Genomic DNA, 23,554 nt, shown 5'->3' with positions numbered 1-23,554 from the left:
CTTTAGGTGTATACTCCGAACTAACTGTTTACAATGTCATCTTCTGACAAACTTTTTACTTTCGGAGCGAGGTTTCCTTCAAGTAAATCACAAACAAAAGGAAGAATTTAAGCTTCTGATGACTTGTCGTCATCAGGGGAAGTTGAGAGTTGCATTGCCCTTCTCAAAAAGCAAATCTGGTTGGAGCAGAATGGTTAACAGGTGATCAATTAACTCCTTAAAAGGGGATTGATAAGATAACTTGGAGGCTCCACGATTCAGTATGGCGGTCGCACAGCCGGTAAACCCGTTTGCGGCTTCTCCATTTGGGGGAGGGTTTGTCGGTCGGTCGGGTGGTGGTGGTGGCTGAAAATAAGCATTTGACTGCTTGTGGAAACCATTCCGAGGAAGTGGTTATGTAGCTTCTTTCACTCAAATTATTGAACTATTTCATATGATAACTAAGGAAAAATGCAAAGAACGATTGGATTAGTAGTTCTTGATCGGAGAATCTAACACCACCAGTTTTTCATTATATTTCTTTGTCTTTTTCATTACAGAAATAGTTTTTTTCCACACGGGGTACGTGTAGTAAGCTGAAAAAGCTGCCTTTTATTCACTTTAATTGATATTCTTCCTTCCTGTAGACTGCTGTATACAATTTTTAGTGTTGTAAACATTTAATTCTGGCATAGACTCGTCCTAATCCAATTGATCATTATCACAATGTAAAAAGAGAGAAGGTATGGATATGCAAGGTAACCGCCCATTAGAAAAATGTAGCCACTCTTAATATCAGATCCATGAGGTTTCTCTTGAAGCTTCTGAATAGGCTAATGCTATAATTATGTTATGAATTCAACCTTTGAATTATTGAATTGAAGAAAAGGTGTTTAAAATGAAGCATGCATTTAAATAATTTGCATGTTTATAGGAAATATAATCACAGAGAAGTTAGGTAGATGAAATTAATTCAACTTGATCTTTATATGGATGATGTTAGATTATAATGACCATAATGTGTTATGCTGTTTGTTTCTGTTTAATGCATTCAGCTTGATTAAGTTGAGGAATATTTTATCACTTGCACTAAAAATATTTTCCAGCTTATGTTGCACTCTAAATTTTGTTTAAAGGTAATAGGTGTTACTGCCCCTATTGTGCTTGAAAAGGTGATGTGATTTCTTTTGGAGAAAGTATGTTGATAGTGATGGCAGATTGGCATTTTTGTATTGTGAAGGGAAGTTAATAGTTTGAGTTGGAATGGTGTTTGGCTTGTAAGGGGAAACTGGTGATTGTGTTCCCCAGTGTAACTGCCTTGTACTCCTTTGCTGTTTGGAAATGGAGTGTTGGGTAAAGTAACGGGTGACAGTGACATACTGTTCATGATAGAAACTGTTTATGTAATTCACAAACATCGTTATTGAGTTTTGTGTTCACTTTAAGGGATGGTGGCTGTCGTAATGAAGTTAATGTAAGGTGGTTTGTTGATAATGGGAATAAAGGGCTAAGGCTTGTGTTTTGCACATGAAATGACTGTCTCATGTTTTATTCATAAAATCCTAAATCAGTGACCCTGACGCTCTTGGACGGTTTCAGAGTTCGCCAGACAAAGTTGCTTTGCGACCGCTGGAGGTTTGTCAGCAACATACTACCACGCGGTTTGCACAGGCACAAGCCCAGCTCGCACTGTAAGAAATCACTGGACAATACCAAAATTTATTACGTTTGTACTAAGTTGTTGCCAGGGTAGTAAGTCTACTAGAAAACCCGCCTGCCTGAAGACTCTGAAAACTCCCGTTACAGACTCTTGGACTGAGTCTGAGCGCGCAAACATCTCTAATTTCTTTGCTCTCATTTGGCTCATCTCAACGGATGCTGCCTGACCTGCTGAGTTCATCCAGCTTGTTTGTATGTCTTGATTTGACCACAGCATCTGCAGTATACTTTGTGTTTATCTGCTCTCATTTCCTGGCCTAGGTGACGCTAGCCCTTCATGTAAATTTCCTCTTAACAACAGACCACCAAATTACATTACTGATCTTAAGATCTCACGTTCCACCGTTAAATGCAGAGTATTCAATGGTTTTAAAGACCCATGTAAAGAGCCTTTAAAAGTCAACACCAAAGTCAAGGCTGAGAACAAGGCAGGAGAGGTGGGATTCGAACCAGGCTGAAGCACAGTATGAGGCCTCCTTTGCCTTCCATCTTGTTAGGGAATGTACAGTCACTCAGAAATGAGACTGACGATCTCAGGGCAAGGCTGCTCTTATCAGTGGCAGACGAGGCAGGTCTCAATTGTTCATTTCCACTGAGACTTTGTTAATGGCCAACAGGATGAAGCAGCTCTCCGACCAGAAGTGTTTATGATTTTTAGAATGCATCGATCCTCGAATTCTGGCAAGGGAACAAAGTGGTGGCGCATGCTTTTTTGGTGCATGGACATTGGAGTTATGTCGACTTCTCTCCCCCTGACTTAGGACAGCTAATGGTTAAATGTAGAGTATTCTACTTGCATTTCAGATGCTGACTGCAGTTTACATACCACCAGCGGTCGATTATAAGCAAGCACTCCCGGAAGTGCACGATGTTGTCTGTAAATAAGAAAAAGCCTATCCTGACGCATTTCAAATTGTAGTCGGTGACTTTAACCAGGCCTGTTTGAAGAAAACTCTCCAACACGTAACTTGTTGCACCAGAGGTCCCAGCACACTAGATCACTGATGAATTATGATAAGGAATATATATTCCCTACCCCCCCCCCACCCCCCACGAGGCTACATCTTGGCAAGTTCAATCTTCCGGCGGTACTCCACAACCTGCACATAGAGCTTAAACAACAAGGCTCCAGAAGTCTAAACAACCAAGAGGTGGTCGCGGGAGGCTGAAGAGCGGTTACAGGATTGCCTTGAGTCAGTGGACTGGGCTGTGTTCAAGAACTCGTCCGATGATCTGAATGACTACAGCAGTGTAGTTACAGACTTTATTACAACAGCTGTGATTGAGGGTGTCCCCATGCAATCGTTCAGGCTTTTCCTCAGTCAGGAGTCCTGGATGAAGAATGAAATCTGGAACCTGGTGAGAGTCAGATCAGAGGCCCTTTAAGTCTAGAAAGAATGCTACAGGAGGTGCAGATATGATCTTTGGAAGGCCATCTCTGAGGTGAAGTGGAGCTTACGGACTAGACAATGAAGGATGCTTGACAGCTGTGGCAGGGTTTAAGTGCTAAAACGTCTTAAAATTAAATCTTGTGACAAGGGGTTCAGCAGAGCTCCGCTTCCAGATGAGCTCGGTGTCTTCTATGCTTGCTTTGACCAGCAGAACAGGGAGGAACCATCGCACCCCCACACACGTCTCCCAATGATCATTTGGTCTCGGTGTCTGAAGATGGCATGCAGGCTGCCTTCAAGAGAGTGAATCCAAGGAAAGCGTCTGATCCAGGCTGAGTACTGGAGACCTGTACTGACTAACTGTCTGGTGTATTCAGATATCTTCAACCTTCTCACTCCGGCAATGTGTGGTACCCAACTGCTTCAATCATGCTGGTGCCCAAGAAGTGTGTGGTAACCTGTCAATGACTGTTGCCCAGTGGCACTTGCATCCACTGTGATGAAGTGTTTTGAGAGGTTGGTATTAAAGCACATCAGTGCTTGTCTGAATGGTGACTTGGATCTGTTCCAATTTGCCTACCAAAGCAACAGGTCTACAGGAGATGCTATCTTGTTAGCTTTTTTCACAACCCTGGAATATGTGGTCAGCAAAGATGCATACATCAGGATGCTCTATGATTACAGCTCAGCATTTAACACCATCATCCCCTCAAAACTAATTAGTAAACTCCAGGACCTAGGCCTCAAAGCCCACTTGTGCAATTCGATCCTGGATTTCTTCACTTGTCCTCCGTCAGTCTGGATGGCAAAAACATTCCACAATCTCATCAGCGCAGGAGTACTGCAGGGGTGTGTGCTTAGCCCTCTTCTCTATCCGCTTTACACCTCTAACTGTGAGGCTAAGTACAGCCCCAGCACCATATGCAAGTTAGCTAATGACACAACTGTTGTGGGCTGTATCAAAGGTGGTGATGAATCAGCATACAGGAGGTAGTTTACAAATTTGGCTGCGTGGTGTAATATTAACAATCTGTCACTCAGTTTCAACAAAACCAAGAAGCTGATTGTAGACTTCAGGAGAGAGAAAAACCAGAAATCCATGAGTTAGTAATTATCAGAGGTGGAGAGGGTCAGTAACTTTAAATTCCTGTGAGTCACTACTTCAAAGAGAACTGTCCTGGACCCAGCGTATAAATACTATTGCCCAGAAAGCATGATGCTGCCATTATTTCCTCAGGACTGCAGAGATTTGTCATGTCATCAAAATCTTGGTAAGTTTCTATAGATGTATGGTGGAAAGTGTGCTAACTGGCTGCATTACAGCCTGGTATGTGCATAGCAATGCCTTTGATGGAAAATCCTACAGAAGGTGGAGGATTCAGCTCAGTGCATCACAGATAAAACCTTTCCAACCAGTGAGCACATCTACATGAAACATTGCCATAGAAAAGTGGCACCCATCATCAAAATCCTTACCACCTAGGCGATACGCTTTCCTCATAGCTGCCATCAGATAGAAGGTACAAGAGCTTCAGGACTCGTGCCACCGGGTTCAAGAACGGTTCCCACCCCTGAACCATCAGGCTTTTGAATAAAAGGGGATAACTACACTTATTTAAGGACTCATTATTATTTCATTCTTGTTATTTATTGCCATTTATTTATATCTGCATTTGCAGTTTGTTTACAGTTCCTGATGTTTAGTTACTCTTGTATAGATTTGCTAAGTATGCCTGTTGAATAACAACTTCAAGGCTGTATGTGGTTACAGATATGTACTGATAATCAATTTATTTTGAACTTTGAACTTCAGAGCTAATGGACCACAAGCTATCTCTACTGGGCAATCACTATCCTTATTTTTAAAGAAGTCTTTCTGCAACAAATGCCTGATCAAGTTCACGAATCCCTACTAATACCCCTGTAAAGGATTATAGGGAGCTTGCTAAAATGGCTGATAGTCTACACTCAGTCAGGCAGAGGTGCATCATTCCTCCTCCTTTTCCTGTTTTAATGAGCCTTGTCCAGAGCCTCCAGCAGACTCCCACCCATGGCTCAGGACCACCGAACGCTGGGTTCATATTTCTACTATCACACTTAAGCACGACTGCCAAGAAGTGCCAACCGTCATGCAGCTTCGACAGTGCCAGTGCATCGGGACATCGGAGGTCTGTGAACACTTTGGGTTCCAGTCTATTGTTCATATGGGCACCTATCAAAAGTGATGCTTCGTGCGTCACACGGGCATACAAGTGAATATGCTGCCAGCATTGCCCGTTGATATAAGGCAGAGAGCTCCAGACAGATTCTCAATGCCTGTTCAGGTGAATTGTGTAGAAGTTTCTATTGTGACCAATATGTGTCATGTGACCCACTAGTTTTAAAGTGCTTGGAAGTAGATACAAGGGGATGTCAGAGTGGTGGCATGGAATGCACTGCCAGTGACGGTGATAGAGGTGGATATAATGGGGTCTTTTAAGAGACTCTTAGATAGGTACATGGAGCTTAGAAAAACAGAGGGCTAGGCAGTGGGGAAATTCTAGGTGGTTTCTAGAATAGGTTACTTGGTTGGCACAACATTGTGGGCTGAAGGGCCTGTAATGTGTTGTAGATTTCTGTGTTCTATTATGTTACCCTCCACAAGCTTTGGGGGGAGGGGTGGGAGAGAAATGGGAGTGGCACGCATATTGCTCATAATAGAGACTGTTGTACATAATTCACAAACACCATCATTGAGTTCTGTTCACTTTAAGAGACTGTCTATAATGATGTCAGTGTAAGGTGACTGCTCTTGGTTTGTTGGTAATGGGTTGTGGCATTTGAACATTTAACAATTCTTGCATATTTTATTTACAAAATCCTACAGGAGTAGGTTTGACAAATAACCATGTATTTTGTAGATGAGGTATGTTGAAATAGGTTAGTAATGTCAGCCAATTGAGTCTGCTCTGCCATTTCATCATGGCTGATCCCGGATCCCACTTCACCCTATACACCTGCCTTCTTGCCGTATCCTTCGATGTCCTGACCGATCAGGAAATAATCAACTTCTGTCTTAAATATATGCACGGACTTGGCCTCCAATGCAGTCTGTGGCAGAGTATTCCACAGATTTGCTACTTTCTGGCTTAAAAAAAATTCTCCTTGCCTCTGTTCTAAAGGGTTGCCCCTCAATTTTGAGGCTGTGCCCTCTGGTTCTGGATGACCCCACCATAAGAAACATCCTCTCCACATTCAGCCTATCTAGTCCTTTCAAAATTTGGTAGATTTCAATGAGATTCTTCCACATTCTTCTAAATTCTAGTGAGTACAGGCCCAAAACTGCCAAATGCTCCTTGTATGTTAACTCCTTCATTCCTGGAATCATTCTTGTTCACTGACTGGACTCTCTCCGATGTTAACCCAACCTTTGATATATGGGGCCCAAAACTGTTGACAATACTCAAAGTGCAGCCTGACTAGAGTCTTATAAAGGCTCAACATTATCTCCTTGCTTTTGTATTCTATTCTCCTTGAAATAAGTGCCAACATTGTATTTGCCTCCTTTACCACACACTCAACCTGTAAATTCACCTTCTGGGAGTCTTGCACGAGGACTCCTAAGCTTCTCTGCACCTCTGATGTTTGAACCTTCTCACCATTTAAATAAGTCTGACATGTTGTTCCTTTTACCAAAATGCATATCATACATTTCCCAACACTATTCCATCATTGAACATTGACTTCTCTAACTTCCGTTAATGCCCCTCCTCCCCTTCTTACCCCATCCCTGACGTATTTAGTTGTTTGCCTGTTCTCCATCTCCCTCTGGTGCTCCCCTCCCCCCCTTCTTTCTCCTGAGGCCTCCTGTCCCATGATCCTTTCCCTTCTCCAGCTCTGTATCAATTTTGCCAATCACCTTTCCAGCTCTTAGCTTCATCCCACCCCCTCCGGTCTTCTCCTATCATTTCGCATTTCCCTCTCCCTCCCACTACTTTCAAATCTCTTACTATCTTTCCTTTCGGTTAGTCCTGACGAAGGGTCTCGGCCCGAAACGTCGACATCGCTTCTCCCTATAGATGCTACCTAACCTGCTGTGTTTTACCAGCATTTTGTGTGTGTTGTTGTTTGAATTTCCAGCATCTGCAGATTTCCTCGTGTTTACTATTCCATCTGCCATTTTTTTGCTCTTTTTTTGTATTTGTCTAAGTCCTGCTGCAATAGCATTGCTTCCTCAGCATTACCTACCCCTCCACTTATCTTTGTATCTTCTGCAAACTTTGCCACAAAACCATCAATTCTGTTATCCAAATCATTGACAGACAATGTGAAAAGTAGCAGTCCCAATACTGACCCTTGAGGAACACCACTAGTCACTGGCAGCCAACTAGAAAAGGCCCCCTTTATTCCCACTACCTGCCTCCTACCTGTGAGCCATTCCACTATCCATTACAGTATCTTTTCTCTAATGTTATAGGATTTTTATCTTGTTAAGCAGCCTCATGCATGGTACCTTATGAAATGCCTTCTGAAAATCCAAGTAAATGATATCCATTGCCTCTTTGTCCACTCTGTTATTTCCTTGATGAACTCAACAGATTTGTCAGGCAAGACCTCCCTTCACAGAAACTATGCTGACCTTGACTTATTTTGTCATTAGTCTCAAAGTACCCTGTGTCCTTTGCTTTTGGATGGTAGAAGCAGTTTGGGAAGTTGTGGCAAGTGATTTACCATGAGATGCCTAGTTTCCAACCTGTTGTAGCTGCTGTATACAACAGGTTTATTAGTGATCCTGTTAAATTTCTAGCTAAATAGTATCCTCCCCTTGCTCCCACCCCCAAGGATTTTGGTGATGAAGGGACTTGTAGATGTTAATGTCACATTGTCATAAAATTGTGGTTCAAAAGTCACTTGCTATTTTATCAGCTTTTCCTGGATCTTTTGCATGCTTTGTGGAGCAACTTTCCTTAGATCTTGGATATATACTGTGCAAATGTCTCAGTGCATGATTTGAAAAAAAAATCTGTAAAGTGAAGATGTGTTCAAAAACAATAAAATGAAAAGCTTCTGAATATCAAAAATACTATAAAGAGCAGTAATTAAAAAAAACTAAATCAAATAAATATTTGGTGTGAGCACCTTTTGCCTTTTTAAAACAGTACTAATTCTCTCACCTTCATGGTTGTGCAGTTTTGTAAGAAAATCATCTGGTAGGTTGTTTCAAGCATCCTGGAGAACTTGGCAGAATTCTTCTGCAGACTTTGGCTGTCTCTCCAGATAATCCCAGGCAGCCTCATTGTGATCAGGGCTCTGTGGAGTTTGTACCATCTGTTGTAGAACTTTGTTCTTTTCACTGAAGATGGTTCTTTATAACCTTGGCCACGTGGGCTCGGGATCACTGTCCTGTTGCAGAATGAAGTTGGGACTGATCAGATGTCTCCCTGATAGATGAGAATCTGCTTGTACTTCTCAGCATTGAGGATTCTGTTAATTCTGACCAGATCATCAACTGCATTTGCAAAAACACACCCCCAAACTTGCAGGAAACCTCCACCATGCTTCATAGTTGGCTGCAAGTACTTATCCATGCAGCACTCTCCACTCTTCTATGGACAAGGCAACACGTACAATGCTGGAGAACTCAGCAGGTCAGGCAGCATTTATGTAAGAAATAATCAGTCACTTTTGGGCCGAGACTTTCCATCAGGACAGATTTTTTACGGACAAACTGCCCCCTGTTTGAGCCAACATTTTCAAATTTTGTCTTGTCAGTCCAATGCACTTACTGCCTTTATTCAGCACCCCAATCCTTGTATTTTTGTGTGTAGGTGACTCCCTTGACTTTGTTTCCACTTCTGAGGAATGGCTTTTTGGCAGCAACTCTTCCTTGAAGACCACTTCTGCCAAGATTTCTCTGGACTACCGAGGGGTGCTCTTGGGTTCAAGTGGTTTCTGAGTTCAGAGCTGATAAGCAGTGCCAGACTTCTTCCGATTTAGAAAGGATGTCAGTTTGATATCTCTCATCTGCTGTACTTAGTTTCTGTGGCTGACTACTGCATTTCTGGTCCTCAACATTGCCTGTTTCTTTGTGCCTTTTCAGAGTAGGGACAGCATCTTGAAATTCCTGACTGCGATAAAATCTCTCCTTACTAAAGCAGCATGTCTTGTTGCTATGCTCACTTTTGCCATGGTGTAAGAATTGAGGGTTTGAAGGTTAAGCTGTCACATTTGACACACCCTCACCTTTTAATTTGGTTGTCCTTCACTCAGTTTGATTCCTTCTACACCATTTCTGTTAAGTTAATCAGTTTAGTTTGTGTGTGTATATATAATATAAAATATAGTGTGTATGTATTTGCCTACCTACTAGTTTCTAAGCATGGTTATGTTTTATGTACTATGGAGGATGCTGTTGAGAATTTTTTTTAATTTCCAGAATGCAGGAGCCCTGTATCTATTTTCTGTCTATTATGTTTTGGGTGTTTTTATTTGTTACGGTAACTTGTCTTGTGGGTTTTGGCGTGGTAGAAGTAATGAGTGTAGTCATTACTACTTTGTGCTGTTGGATGGAGTAGGGAATGGATAATTTTTGTTGATTGCTAATTCCACGATTGCTACACTAGTTTTTGTTGTTATTTTTGATTGTCTTTGTTGGCTCCATAATAAAGGATTGAATGTACTCTTTTTGACTTGGAACTCAGTTGATTGGAAGTGCATCCGAGTTAGTTCCCTCACTTAGTCTCAGGGGTTTTGATTTGTTTTTCAAGTAACTACTACAATGATGTTGGGCCACCAGATTGAATGGAAACCATTCCTGCCTTGCAGTTGTTCTCCCAACTTGTTTAGTAAGATATCGCAGCATTTTGTTTTCTATCTTGCATTTATGAAATTTTTGTATGCAGTTTGTATTACAAATGTACCATTTCTCTTATTCATCTCTAAAGGTTCACATGACAGTTCGAAAATCTGAGAAAACAAAATCCCCTCGGAAAGAGATTATTCAGCCTTGTATGAAACATCCTTTACAGAACAGGTACTATCTTTACAACTGTGAATTTTTTTGCTGTAAAATTTATTATTTGAAGAAAAAGGACATGTGAGAGACTAGATATTGAAGTCTGGTGTTTTTAAAGAATAATTGTAGACCAGTTAGCCTGGCCTGAGTTGTTTGGAAGATGTTGGAGTCAGTTGTTAAGGATGAGGTTATGGAGTACTTGTTGACACAGGACAAGATGAGACATTCACTTAGTTTCCTTGAGGGAAAATCATGCCTGGCAAACTTGTTGGAATTCTTTGAAGAGATTACAAGTTCAAAAAATAAAGGGGATGCAGTGGATGTTGTATATTTGGGCTTTCACACATGAGCCTGCTTACCAAGTTAAGATTCCATGGTATTACAGGAAAGTTACTGGCATAGTTAGAGCATTGGCTGATTGGTAGGTGGAAATAAGTAGGAATAAAAGGATCCTTTTCTGGTTGGCTGCCAGTGACTAGTGGTGATCCGCAAAGTTTGGTGTTGGGACTGCTTTTTATGCTGTTTATCAATGACTTAGATGATGGAATAGATGGCTTTGTTGCCATGTTTGCAGAAGATATGAAGATTTGAGGAAGCGGGTAAGCTGCAGAGGACTTGGACTCATTAGGAGAATGGGCAAGAAAGTGGCAAATACAATGTTGGAAAATGCATCTTCATGCACTTTGGTAGAATAAATATACAGACTATTTTGTAAATGAGGTGAGAATCCAAATATCTGCAGTGCAAAGGGACTTGGGAATCCTTGTGCAGAACACCCTAAAGGTTAACTTGCAGGTTAAGTCGGTGGTGAGAAAGGAAAATGCAATGTTAGCAATCATTTCAAGAGTTCTAGAATACAAGAGCAAGAATGTGGTGCTGAGGCCATAAAGGTGTTCCTCTGCCACTAGTCAGAGGAGAAAAGGCCAGGGAGTGGGGCTGGGGGGAAGGGGGGGGGGGTGAAGGATCATGCATGATGAATGGTGGAGCAGGCTCGATGGGCCAAATGGCCTAATTCTACTCCTATGTCTTGTGGTAAATCCAGTCCAGGTGAAGGGTCTTGACCTGTAACATTGAATTTCCATTTCTCATCATCCATGTTGTCTAATATACCAAGTTCCTTTGTTATTTTTACTTATTGAAAGAAATTGAGGTTTGATATTTGCCCCTATTTTTAAAAATATATAATATTTTACAACTGTTTGCTTCACTCTTTAAATATGGATAATTGGTGAGTATCGTTGCACAACTGCAAGCAAGATCAAATGTAAACTTGGGTAAAATATCATTCATTTGATTGCAGAATAAGTTATCGTGGCAGATACACAGGTTTTCCATCTTTTAATCAAGCATATGTACACTTTGTGATTTTTGTATTTTATTGATGCTAATCAGAACAGTATGTTCAAATGTAATTTTGTTTATTTTGAATATATTGATAACTGTTTCTTTGGGAGCCAAATGCCATGCTGATTGGTGCATAGAAATGAATTCATTTGAATGAATAACTTCTGGACTGTCTTCATGGTCATTCTATCCTGCTAACAAGGGGTGGAGGTCCAAAATTTGGAACTATATTTTAGATGTAGCCATACTTCAACAGCCAAAAATTGCTGCTCAAGTACCTTTCCGAGAAATTTCACTTACCGTTCTAGGCTGCTGACAGATAAAGTGTTGGATACAAGATTTTATGATCCTGATTTTTGTTTTACCTCATTGGCTCAGAATGAATAGTTTTTCACCACATGGAGAAAATAATTTTCATATGCTAACCTGAGTTTCAGTTATTTAATCTTGACTGTGCTTGTTTATTGTTTAAACCAATATTTGTCCATTTACTGTAACATTTTTGTCCACAGCATTTGATATCCCTATGTTATTCTCCTCCATTGATTCTGCCTGCACTTTCTGCTGCTTGAATGCAGCAGCTAGCACAATCAAAGATCTCACTTCTTTTCTCTCCCTCCCATTGGGCAGAAGATACAAAATCTTGAAAGCATGGCTCAAGGACTGCTACTGTATTAAGTTATAAGACTGCTTCTCTAGAACAGTAAGATGAGCTTTCTATCACAAAATCTACCTCATTGTGACTTTGCACCTTGCTATCCATTTGAACTGCCCTTTCTCTGTACTGTAACCCTTTATTCTGCAGTGTTTTCCCTTGTACTACCTAAATGCACTGTAATGAATTGGTCTGCCTGGATGGTACGCAAGGCAGGTTTTTCCACTGTACCTCAGTACATCTAACAATATTAAACCACTATACCATTTTAAGGTGATGATATTTTATGGTGTTGCAAAATAGTAAACTTGTATTTGCATATTAATTTTCAAAATGAGCTCAGTAGTATTACCTGGTTTATTAGTATTAGTTTTCTGCATATTTTGTGTTTTTGTTCCAAATGCAGGTGGACACTCTGGTTTTTCAAAAATGATAAAAGCAAACCCTGGCAGGCAAATCTTCGTCTGGTTACTAAATTTGACACTGTGGAGGATTTTTGGGCGTATGTATTAATATTTTAAATAGAAGAACTTTAATAAAGTGGAAAATGTTTCATTAAAATTTAAAACTTTTGATATTGTGCTGGTACTCAGGACAGCTATGGAGATGAAGCTTATCTGGATGCTGAATTAATTAAAGCAGCTTATCTTGTTGGCTAATATTACAGTACCTAATTTGATAGAATGAGACAAAATTCTTTTCTCCCTGGAAGTCTAAAAGGGTTGGGAAGGTGCAGTGATGGGTGGATTCTATAGAAGGAAATGTATTAAGAGAAACCGATGTGTTGATTCTTGCCTCAGAATTGCTTTAATTGTGGCCCTGCAGGCAATCACTTGATGCATTTCCCGTGCAGCATCAAGCTTTAAGTGCAAGAAGAACATAACTAGTGGAAATTAATAACTTGTTCTGATATACTTTTGGGAGCATAATCATTAAAATTATTCCATTTATTTTCCTGCTTGGTGCTAGTTGTTTCAAACAATAGATTAGTAATTAATTAGAGTGCTTCATTTTTATTATAAATGTTTTGCAATCCTTTCCAGTAAGATATTTCGGTGGGAGGGGAATAAAGCTACTGAAAGTTGATTTGTATATGTAGAACAAAGGAACTGGTTGTGTTCTTTCACAATTGGTGTCAGATCTTCATAGTTAATGTGTACTTTGCAATGCAAGTTTCGTGCTTTATTGCTAAACTGACCTAACCTGCTACATCTGTGGCAATGCAGATTATTTCTAACTATATTGATAGTGGTTTATAAATTTTAGGATACCAGTCAGTGAGCAGATTTTGGTTTGTCTAACTTTTACTTGTGTTGATCTTTAGTGCATTTTAACATTGATTTTTCTACTGCTTTATATTTTAAAGATATATTAATAATTTTTAATTATCATTCCATATTATATCTTTCACATTCAGTCTTCCTTTTGCTCAGATTACTTGAGGTACTTGGTAAGGACAAATTGTGTCCTAACAAAGCTTTTCTACCTGATTGGCATTTGATTATATTTATTTTTACTTGCAGTGCCTTAGTCTTCTGAGTTAAATGTTCAAATAGGGTTTGCTTCAGTTTTGAATTTGATTCCTTTCTTTCTATAATTTAGTTTTTCTTCTATTTCTGTTTTAATAGATTATACAATCATATTCAAGTTGCCAGTAGGCTGACATCAGGTTGTGACTACTCACTCTTTAAGGTTTGTAAACGTTGATATTTCTTAAGCAAACCTTGGTCCTGGTTCCAAAGGAAAATGTATGGACTTGTGTAAATTGTATATTATTAGATACCTTAATTATATTCATGAAGTATGTAGTTTAAAGTGCAGCATGGGGGAGATCTAAAAGTGAGTGGAAAATAATTTGAATTGCTTTCAACAAGTTAGGGTTCTGCCTGAACTACTACATTGTACATGTAAATAACCTTCGACCAATATTCCATGATCAAGACTGCTTGTTTGAAAATTCACTTGAACAAAGTTCATTTTTTGCTATGCCTCCCTTGCAAAATGATACCTGCTCTAAAGTAGTCAATTTTACTATTGAAATTAGAAACCTTTTTGATTTTATTATGCAAAAGCTAGTTGCAGAGTCTGAGAATTAAACTCAATGTGCACACGTGATTGTATGAGAAAGATAAATCAAAGTTCAAAGTAAATTTGTTATCTAGGTACATGCTTGTCACTGTATACAACCTTGAGATTCATTTTCTTGTGTGCATACTCAATAAACTCAATAACAATAACAGAATCAATGAAAGACAACACCAGTTGGGTTTTCAACCAGCGTGCAAAAGACAAAGTGCAAGTACAAAAAAAAGAGATGATAATAAATGAGCAATAATGTCAAACATCTAATGAGTCCTTGAAAGTGGGTCAGTAAGTTGTGGGAACATTTCAGTAATGGGGCAAGTGAAGCTATCCCGTATGGTTCTAGAACCTGAAGGCTAATAGATGTTCTTGAACCTGGTGGTGAGTTCTGAGGTTCATGTAGCACCTTCCTGATGGCAGTATTGAGAAAAGAGCATGCCCCGGGTGGTGGACGTTCCTCATGATGGTTGCTGTTTTCCTGTGACAGTTTTGTGTAGATATTTTGGGGAGGCCTATGCTTTGATGGACTTGGCTATATCCAATACTTTTGTAAGATTTTCCATTCAAGGGCATTGGTGTTTCCATACCAGGCTGTGATGCAGCCAGTCAATATTCTCTACATATTTATACAAGCTTATCAACATTTTAGATGTCATGCTGAATTTTTGCGAACTCCTTGGGAAGTGGAGGTGCTGCTGTGCCTTCTTCATAATTGCATTTACAATGTTCTCAGGACATTTAAAGAAATTTAAAGTTACTGACCCTCTCCACCTCTGATCCTCTGAGGACTGGCTCATAGGCCTCTGGGTCTCTCCTCCTGAGGTCAATTAGCCCCTTGGTCTTGCTGACATTGAGTAAGAGGTTGTTATGGCACTGCTCAGCCAGATTTTTCAGTCTCCTTCCTAAATGCTGATTGATCACCACCTCTGATTAGACCTACCATAGTAGTGTCATTAGCAAATTTGTGAATATTTGTCCTTAGCCACACAGTCACAAATGTGAAGTGAGGCAGGCAGCTAACAACACAGCCTTGTGGCGCACCTACACTGATGGAAATCAGAATCTGGTTTATCATCACCGGCATCTATTGTGCAATTTGTTAACTTAGCAATAGCAATTCAATGCAATACCTGGTAATACAGAAAGAAAAAATTAAGTAAATGAATTACAGAAAGATATATATATATATATTAAATAGAATAAAAATAGTGCAAGAACAGAAATAATACTTTTTATCAAAAAAAGTGTGTTCACAGGTTCAATGTCCATTTAGGAATCAGATGGCAGAGGCGAAGAAGCTGTTCCTGAATCACTGAGTGTGTGCCTTCAGGCCTCTGCACCTCCTTCCTGACAGTAACAATGAGAACAGAGCATGTCTTGGTGACGGGTGTCCTTAAGAAAGGCTATCTCCTTTCTTGGGCATCGCACCTTGAAAATGTCTCAGATACCATGGATGCTAGTACCCAAGATAAAGCTGACTAATTTACAACTTTCTGTAGCTTTCGGTCCTTTCAGTAGCCACGCCTGCATACCAGATGGTGATGTAGCCTGTTGGAATGCTCTCCATGTTACATCAGTAGAAGTTTGTATTTTAGGTGAAAAACAAATCTCTTCAAACTCCTAATGAGATATAGCCACTGTCTTGACTTTGTAGCTGCATTTATATTTTGAACCAGATTAGATCCTTGGATCTTGACATACAGGAACTTGAAATTGTTCAATCTCTTCACTTCTGATCCCTCCAAGCAAGACTCCCATAAGGGAATGAGAGGCATGAGAGAGGAGCTTGTCCAGGTGGATTGGAGGAGAGTTATGGTGGGGATGATGGCAGAAGAGATGGCCGAAATTCGGAATGTGCAGGGTAGATATGTCTGACAGAGGAAGAAGTTCTCAAATAGCGGGGTAGGCAATCATAGTTGACAAAGTTAAGGACTGCATAAAAGTAAAGGAAAGAGCATAACGTAGCAAAAGTGAATGGGAAGTTGGATGACTGGGAAGCATTTAAATTCCAACAAAAGGCAAATATGAAAGTTCCAAAATGGGAAGAGATGAAATATGAGGGCAGGCTAGCCATTAAAACAGGATACCAGAATGTTTCTTTCAGTTATATAAAAGAAGGTTACAGTTGATATGGGACCACGGGAAATTGATTCGGGTCGGGTAGTAATAGGGGACAAAGAAGTGGCAGATAAACTTAATGGGTGCTTTGCATCTGTCTTCATTGTGGAATCTGCTAGCAGTGTGCCAGAGGTTTGGGGGTGTCAGGCAGGAATGAGTGCCATTTCTATTACAAAGGAGAAAATGCAAGGCAAACTGAAAGGTCTTAAGGCGGATAAGTCAACTGAGCCAGATGGACTACATTGCAGAGTCCTGAGAGAGATTGCTGAAGAGATAACAGATGTATTGCTTATGATCTTTCAAGAATCACTTGATTCTAGCATAGACGATTGGAGCATTGCAAATGTCACTTCACTCTTTAAGAAGGGAGGAAGGCAAAAAGGAAGGAAATTATAGGCCAGTTAGCCAAACCTCAGTGGTTGGGAAAGTGTTGGAGTTTATTGTTAAGAATGAGGTTTCAAGGTACTTTAAATAAGTCAAAGTCAGCCTAGTTTCTGTAAAGGGAAATCTTGCCTGACAAATCTGTTAGAGATCTTTGTGGAAGTAACAAGCAGGAGTGGCATTGCATGTCATTTACTTGGATTTTCAGAAGGTGTTTGGTAAGGTGCCACACATGAAGAGACTGTTTAACAAGATAAAATTCTATGGCATTACAGAACGTATACTGGCATGGATAGCAGAATGACTGGCAGGCAGGAGGCAGTGAGTGGCTTTTTCTGGTTGGCTGCCAGTAACTAGTGGTGTTCCTCGGGTCACTACTGGGATTGCTGCTTTTCACATTGTCAGTGATTTTGCAGATAATGTGAAGATAAGTAGAGGGGTAGGTAGTGCTGAGGAAGCAATGTGATTGCAGTTGGACTGGAGACAAATTGGAAGAATGGGCAAAAAGGTGGCAGATGGAATACACTGTTGAGAAATATATGATGATGCATTTTGGCAAAAGGAACAATAGTGCAGACAATTATCTAAATGGGAAGAAGGTTCAAATACCAGAGATGCAGAGGGACTTGGGCGTCTTCATGCAAGACCCCCAGAGGGGGGAGGGGGGATGTGTGGCTGAAGAAGGCAAATGCAATGTTAGCATTTATTTAAAGGGGAATAGAATTTCAAAACAAGGAGATGATGCTGAGCCTTTATAAGACACTAGCCTGGCTGCACTTGGAATATTGTCAACTGTTTTGAGCCCCATATCTCAAAGGATGTGTTCTCATTGGAGAGAGTCCACAGGAAGCTCATGAGGATTATTCTGGGAATGAAGGGGTTAACATATGAGGAGCATTTGGCAGCTTTGGGCCTAAATTCAGTAGAATTTAGAAGAATGCTAAAGGATCTCATTGATACCTACCAAACTTTGATAGACAATGTGGAGAGGATGTTTCCTCTGGTGGGAGTATCGAGAACTAGAGGGCACAGCCTCAAAATTGAGGGGCGACCCTTTAGAATAGAGTTAAAGATTAAGTTTTTTTTTAGTCAGTGCTTAGTAAATATGTAGGATGCTCTGCCACAGACCATGATGGAGGCCAAGTTGGTGTGTGTATTTTAGGTAGAAGTTGGTAATTTCCTAATCAGGGCATCAAAGGATATAGCAAAGGCAGGTGTGTGGGGTTGAGTGGCATCTGGGATCAGCCATGATGGAATGGTGGAGCAGACTCGATTGACTGAATAGCATTTTTTCTGCTCCTATGTTTTATGGTCTTATTTATGAGCCCAGTCAGTTCCATGAGGAAATTGAGGATTCAATTGAACATGGTGGTATTGAGGATAAGGTCTTGGGCTTATTGATTAGTTTAGAGAGCATGATGTTGAGTGCTGAGCTGCAGTCGATAAGGAGCATCCTGATCTATGCACCTTTGCTGTCCGTGTTCCAGTGTTGAGTGAACAGCCAATGGGATGGCACCTGTTGTGGACCTGTTGTTCTGGTAGGCAAATTGGAGCAGATCCAAGTGGCTTCTCTGGCAGGAGTTAATGTGTTTCATCACCTACCTCACAAAACACTTCATTGTGGATTGAAGTGCTACTGGATGATGGTCATTGAAGCAGGTCATGTCTTTCTTCTGGGGCACCAGTATCATTTTAGCCTGCTTGAAGCAGGTGTGTACCTCAGACTGCTGAAGTGGGAGGTTAAAGATCTCAGTGAACACTGCAACCAGTTGATCAGCAGAGTTAATTGGTACTTGGCCAGGTACTCCATCTGGGTTGGATGCTTTTCATGGGTTCACCCTGCTGAAGACTCGCACATCGGTGTCAGAGACTGAAATCACAGGATCATTGGGGGCTCTGGGAGTTTCTGATGGTTTCTCCATGTTTTTGTGGTCAAAGTGTGTGTAGAAGACATTGAGCACTTCTGGAAGCGAAGCCCTCCTGTTGTCTATGTTGCTTGATTTTACCTTGTAAGAAGTGAGAACATTCAAGCCCTGCCACAAATGTCAAGCATTCTTTGTTGATTATAGTCTGGAATTGCCATTTTGCCCATGAGGTGACTTTCTGGAGAGCGCACCTAGCCCTCTTGTAACTTGATTGCCAGACTTGAATGCTTCTGATTTGGCCCTCAGCAGATTGTGGATCTCATGGTTCATCTAGGGTTCTGATTGGAGAAGACTCTGATTTTGTGGGGACACAATCCTATACAACTGTTTATATAAAATCTGTGACAACCATGGTGTGCTCACTCAGATCCACAGATGAGTCCTTAAACATGACCTAGTCCACCGACTCAAAGCAATCTCCTAGCTGCTCCTCTGCCTCCTGTGACCACTCTTTGATGTCCTCATCTCTGGAGCCTTGCTCTTTCTCCTGTGCCTGTATGCAGGTAGAAGGACAGCCACGTGATCAGATTTACTGATATGCAGCCTGGTAATGATACTGTAGGCATTCCTTATATAACAGTGCTCTACTATGTTAAGACCTCTGGAGCTACAGGTTATATGCTGATGGCAATTTGGCAGGGTTTTCTTCAAACAAGCTTGGTTGAAGTCTCTGACTACGATTTGAACTGCATTGGGATGGACTGTTTATTGTTTAGTGATGGCATCTTGCAGTATCTCAGTTGCATGATTATAGTTGGCCACTGGTGCAGTCAGGATTATTAAAGTAGGTAAATGTACTTGTATTTGGCTTAATATCAACATCCTAATTTTCATTCAGAAGAGGGCTGTGGAAATCTACAAATTGCAGAGAGTTTAAGATCTGAATCTTGAAACTGGCCTTACTAATTTTTTTTGAACTTTTGATTTTTTTTTTACCCTGTAGGATGGTATTGAACCAATGTGGGAGGACAGCAAAAACAAATGTGGTGGAAGGTGGTTAATTACTCTGTCAAAACAGCAAAGGATGCTGGAACTAGATCAATTCTGGCTGGAAACAGTGAGTTAAACCTGTATCGTGTTACTTTATTTTTGAGCAGTGCACATCTACTTCCCTTCAAACTACTTTTTTTTGTCTAGGATCTCCTATAATCATTCCATTAAGAGAAAACAATCCCTTGTTTAACTATTATTAATTTTCCTCTTGCATTGTGCTATGAGTTGATATATCTGAATTTGAAATATTTGTGGACAACTCAAAGTAGAGGTAATTTTGTGACAACATAGTGCACTTGTGATTGTAAAGACCCTTTCATTATTAGAAATTGTCTGCCTCCAAGTCAAAGTTGTAGTTTTAAGCTGTGCTTCAGGGATTTGATGTAAAAATCTTGACCCTTGGCCTGTACCATATTGAAGAGGTTCAGGACTGTTCCCAGTACAGTCTTAAAGAAACCAAAGTAGCTCCTTTCCTGAGTGGATATGAGATTGGTTGTAACATTTTAAAAAGCAGGAAAGCTATTCCTAGCCATCTTTTGTTCTGATGCCTATCCATTCTAGCATGGTTATTTGATCATAATCGTCTGTTTTGTGGGAAGTTGCTGTGGACAAATTAGTTGTCTTGTTTAATACTAGTCTGCTTAATTGTGAAGTGCTGTGGTATTCTAAGACCAATTAGATTATTAAAAACTCTCATTTTAGTTGTTGGATTGAATTAAGATCTTCTAATCTTTAAAAAGATGCTGTAATTCAGTGAGAAATGCACTCAACCCTTTCAAAGTGCAAACAAATTAAATAAATCTTTTGTATTTAATATTTTTCTAGTTGTTGTGCCTTATTGGAGAAGCTTTTGATGAATATAGCAATGATGTTTGTGGTGCTGTAATTAATGTACGAGCAAAAGGAGATAAAATAGCAATCTGGACCTGTGACACTGAAAATGAAGCAGCTGTTTTGCATATAGGGTAAGCTGATGTTTGGCTATTCATTTAAAACCTGAGCAATGGAAGATTTGTCAGCTGTTTGCCTTGTCAATGTTCAAATCTGTTTGTTTAGTTCTTCCATGTCAATTTTACCCTGCTATGAGGTATGTAATAATTGGTATGCTATCTCTTCTACAGTTAATGGGTTTTTCTTGAAGATGCAGTAAATAGCCCCATTATTTCACTCCCTTGCTTTAAGGTAGTATAACTATTTTAAATACTTGAATTGGTTTTATTTTGGGTAGCTTTATCTTGAGTCTTACTAGAAAAACATTGTCAAATTGTAGTGCATGATACACAACAAAGGGTTAAAGGTTCTGATGAAGGGTCTTGGAAGTTACCTCACCTGTTGAGATTTCTCACCTTTCATATTTATTTCCAGCATCTGCAGCTCTTCTGATTTTTATTCATTGGACTAAATGAGCTTTAGTGCAAACCAATTTGAGAACTAAATTTGGAAATCATTTTATAATTTTAATGGTTGCAAAACTTACAAAGCCCCCTTTTTAATCTATTTCCTGTGTTTTTAATTCTGAAGCTTTAGAAGACCCGAGCAATCTGTTCAAACAAATTTCAAACAGATATTTCCAATTTAAGTTGGTGCTGGTGAAGCACAGTGACAACTTTAGGTAGCAAACAAAACTACTTTATTAATCACTTTTATCTTTCTTGAAAATTATCACTGCATTCAATAGCCTGTAACTTCCTTTTCAGAGTTGAGGTTTTGAACCGCCTATACAACCCTGCATCTTTTGCAGTGTGAACTGAGTTTCAAAGGTGCAGGATGGTTGTGGCGTATACCTGCTGAATTGAGGTGGCAGGGCCTGGGTCAGAGAGCGGGGAGTGAGCCAATGCATGGTCATTTCTGGAGCAGACTTGAAAGTGATTCAAGGTGGCAGAGCTGGGGCCTAAGTGTATCGAAGTGGCAGGGCCCGGGTCCAAGAGTAAAGAACGCCCCACTGTTTGGCCAATTTAGTACCATGCCAGATTGAAATGGTCAGGGTGTTGGGGCCAGAGAAGAGGGATGGGACTATGTTCAGCTTGCTGTTTGTGTGGTTTACTTGTCTCTGTGCTCAGGTAAGGCTTTGGCCTATAACTAATGGTCTGGAATGGGGCTGTAACTGGCTTCGTGGCTGTGAACTCACTTTCATGAGCTTCAGTTCTGAATGTTTGCTTTTATTGTTTGCACAAATTTTTTCCTGCACATTGGGTATTTGGTCATTTAAAAAAAAAATGGGTTCTATTAGGTTCCTTTGTGGCTGCCTGTAAAGAGATGAATCTCAAGGTAGTATAGTACATACTTTAATAATGTACTTTGAACCTTTCAACTTGTATACAATATCTTGTCAATCAGAATTGTATGGTGTCTCTTGCCATCTTTTTCTTTGATCCTTCATCTTTTTCAGATGCCATATTCCATATTTATCTCAATTTGTTTTCCTTGTTCTTCATTTGATTTTTGGAGGATATATTATTCTATATTTTTTAAGGAGATCAAAAATTAGTGCTCCTAGAGATGGTTGTTCATGTGAACAAAAGCTGATTCTTTTTCAGTGAATCATGAAAAATTTAATAGCTCAAGGACAAAGCTTAATATATCCACTAACTAAGATAGTATAAATTTGCTTGTAACTTTAATTTTCCTGTATGAGCTGAATTTGTATTCCTCCAACTCAATGTTTTTAATATAGTGTGTATCACAAACAATGCAGAGCTACCTCACTTCTACCATTTTGCTGTATGGTTATAAAGTATTAATCATGCTGAATCAGCAATTTAAATCTTGCAATTACCTATATATTTAAAATATCAGTAAAAGGCAAACTTTAACACTAATGTGTCAAATGCAGAAGAACCTGAAACTACTGCATAAGAATTTTTTAAAAAATCAGCCTTGACAGCAATACAGGAAAGACAATTGTCTGGAATTTAGACCAAATATTTTCACTTTTTAAAGAAAGAAAAAATTAGTTAACATTTTTGTATGCCAATCCATCCCAAGGTGTTGAATGAGCATTTAAGTGAAATTTTAACTCCAGGTCACATATGTGAATTAAGGGACTGAAATCTTGGACCAAATATGAGGGTAATAGTTTGGTGTGAAATTCCATTCTTTACCTTGGTGCCAAGATGGTTGAAAGCATGTCTATCAATAGCAGAACAACATTTTTCAAAATGTGTTACTTAATTGGCTGAATATTTAGATGCATTTTTAATTGGACCATGAATATAAATTACAGAACCCTGGGATACTACATTTGTTTAAAACAATATAACATAATTTATTTGTTTTGTTTTTTCTCTTGTGCAGAAAAATCTACAAGGAAAGACTTGGCCTTCCTGTTAAGGTTGTGATTGGTTATCAAGCTCATGCAGATACAGCTACCAAGAGTGGAGTGGGAGTTAAAAACAAATTCATTGTGTGAAGATCTTTAATTGTAAAACTACGAGTTTTATATAAATTTTGGGAGTACTTAATCAGTATTTAGATCTAGACTAAATTAAACTATTAAAACCATAGCTGTTGCTGACTGGATTTAACATAGCAATCGGTTGATACTCAACTGTATGGCTTTTACTTGTCACTTTGGACAACACATGAATGCTACAAGTTATTTTTGTTTAAATTATGAGATTTAGAGTTTTCTTTCTTTCACATATAGTTAATGTTAAAGCAACAAAGACTGCAAATAGTCCTGGGTATGTAATTGTATTTTACTTGCAGTTTCTACTATTCCTCTAATACTGAGGGTAATGGAAAATGATTCTTTACATTATAATATAACATGACAATTACTTTTGTACATTTCCTATAATTAAGAATAAATATAAGAGTTTGAATCACTTTCAATATAGTATCTAAATTCAGCATGCTTTTCAAAGATGTAAACTTATTTGAAATAAAGCATTTATTTCAGATTTTGCTTCCTTGTGTTAATTTTAAACCAGCTTTAAGGATATGAATGTATTTGAAAGGGTGCAGGGGAGAT

General features: G+C 39.5%; 1 protein-coding gene across 3 annotated transcripts; it reads left to right on the top strand.

Annotated features, from left to right (window-relative positions):
• The first annotated feature begins 244 nt into the window (after positions 1-244).
• Positions 245-23,481, top strand: LOC140739599 (eukaryotic translation initiation factor 4E-like). Of its 3 annotated transcripts, none has more exons than XM_073067998.1 (7): positions 245-280; positions 10,013-10,101; positions 12,489-12,584; positions 13,711-13,774; positions 19,532-19,645; positions 20,407-20,546; positions 22,876-23,481. In XM_073067998.1, the coding sequence occupies exons 1-7, from the start codon at positions 263-265 to the stop codon at positions 22,988-22,990; spliced, it is 636 nt and encodes a 211-aa protein (XP_072924099.1). In that variant the 5' UTR covers positions 245-262; the 3' UTR covers positions 22,991-23,481. The 3 variants fall into 3 exon arrangements, with proteins under 3 accessions (XP_072924099.1, XP_072924101.1, XP_072924100.1); XM_073067999.1 differs by lacking the exon at positions 245-280 and adding an exon at positions 514-561; XM_073068000.1 differs by lacking the exon at positions 12,489-12,584.
• The last annotated feature ends 73 nt before the right edge of the window (positions 23,482-23,554 follow it).

The sequence above is a fragment of the Hemitrygon akajei genome, chromosome 15, assembly GCF_048418815.1.
Source record: "Hemitrygon akajei chromosome 15, sHemAka1.3, whole genome shotgun sequence".
NCBI lineage: Eukaryota > Metazoa > Chordata > Chondrichthyes > Myliobatiformes > Dasyatidae > Hemitrygon > Hemitrygon akajei.
This window is presented reverse-complemented; position numbering and strand designations above follow the sequence as displayed.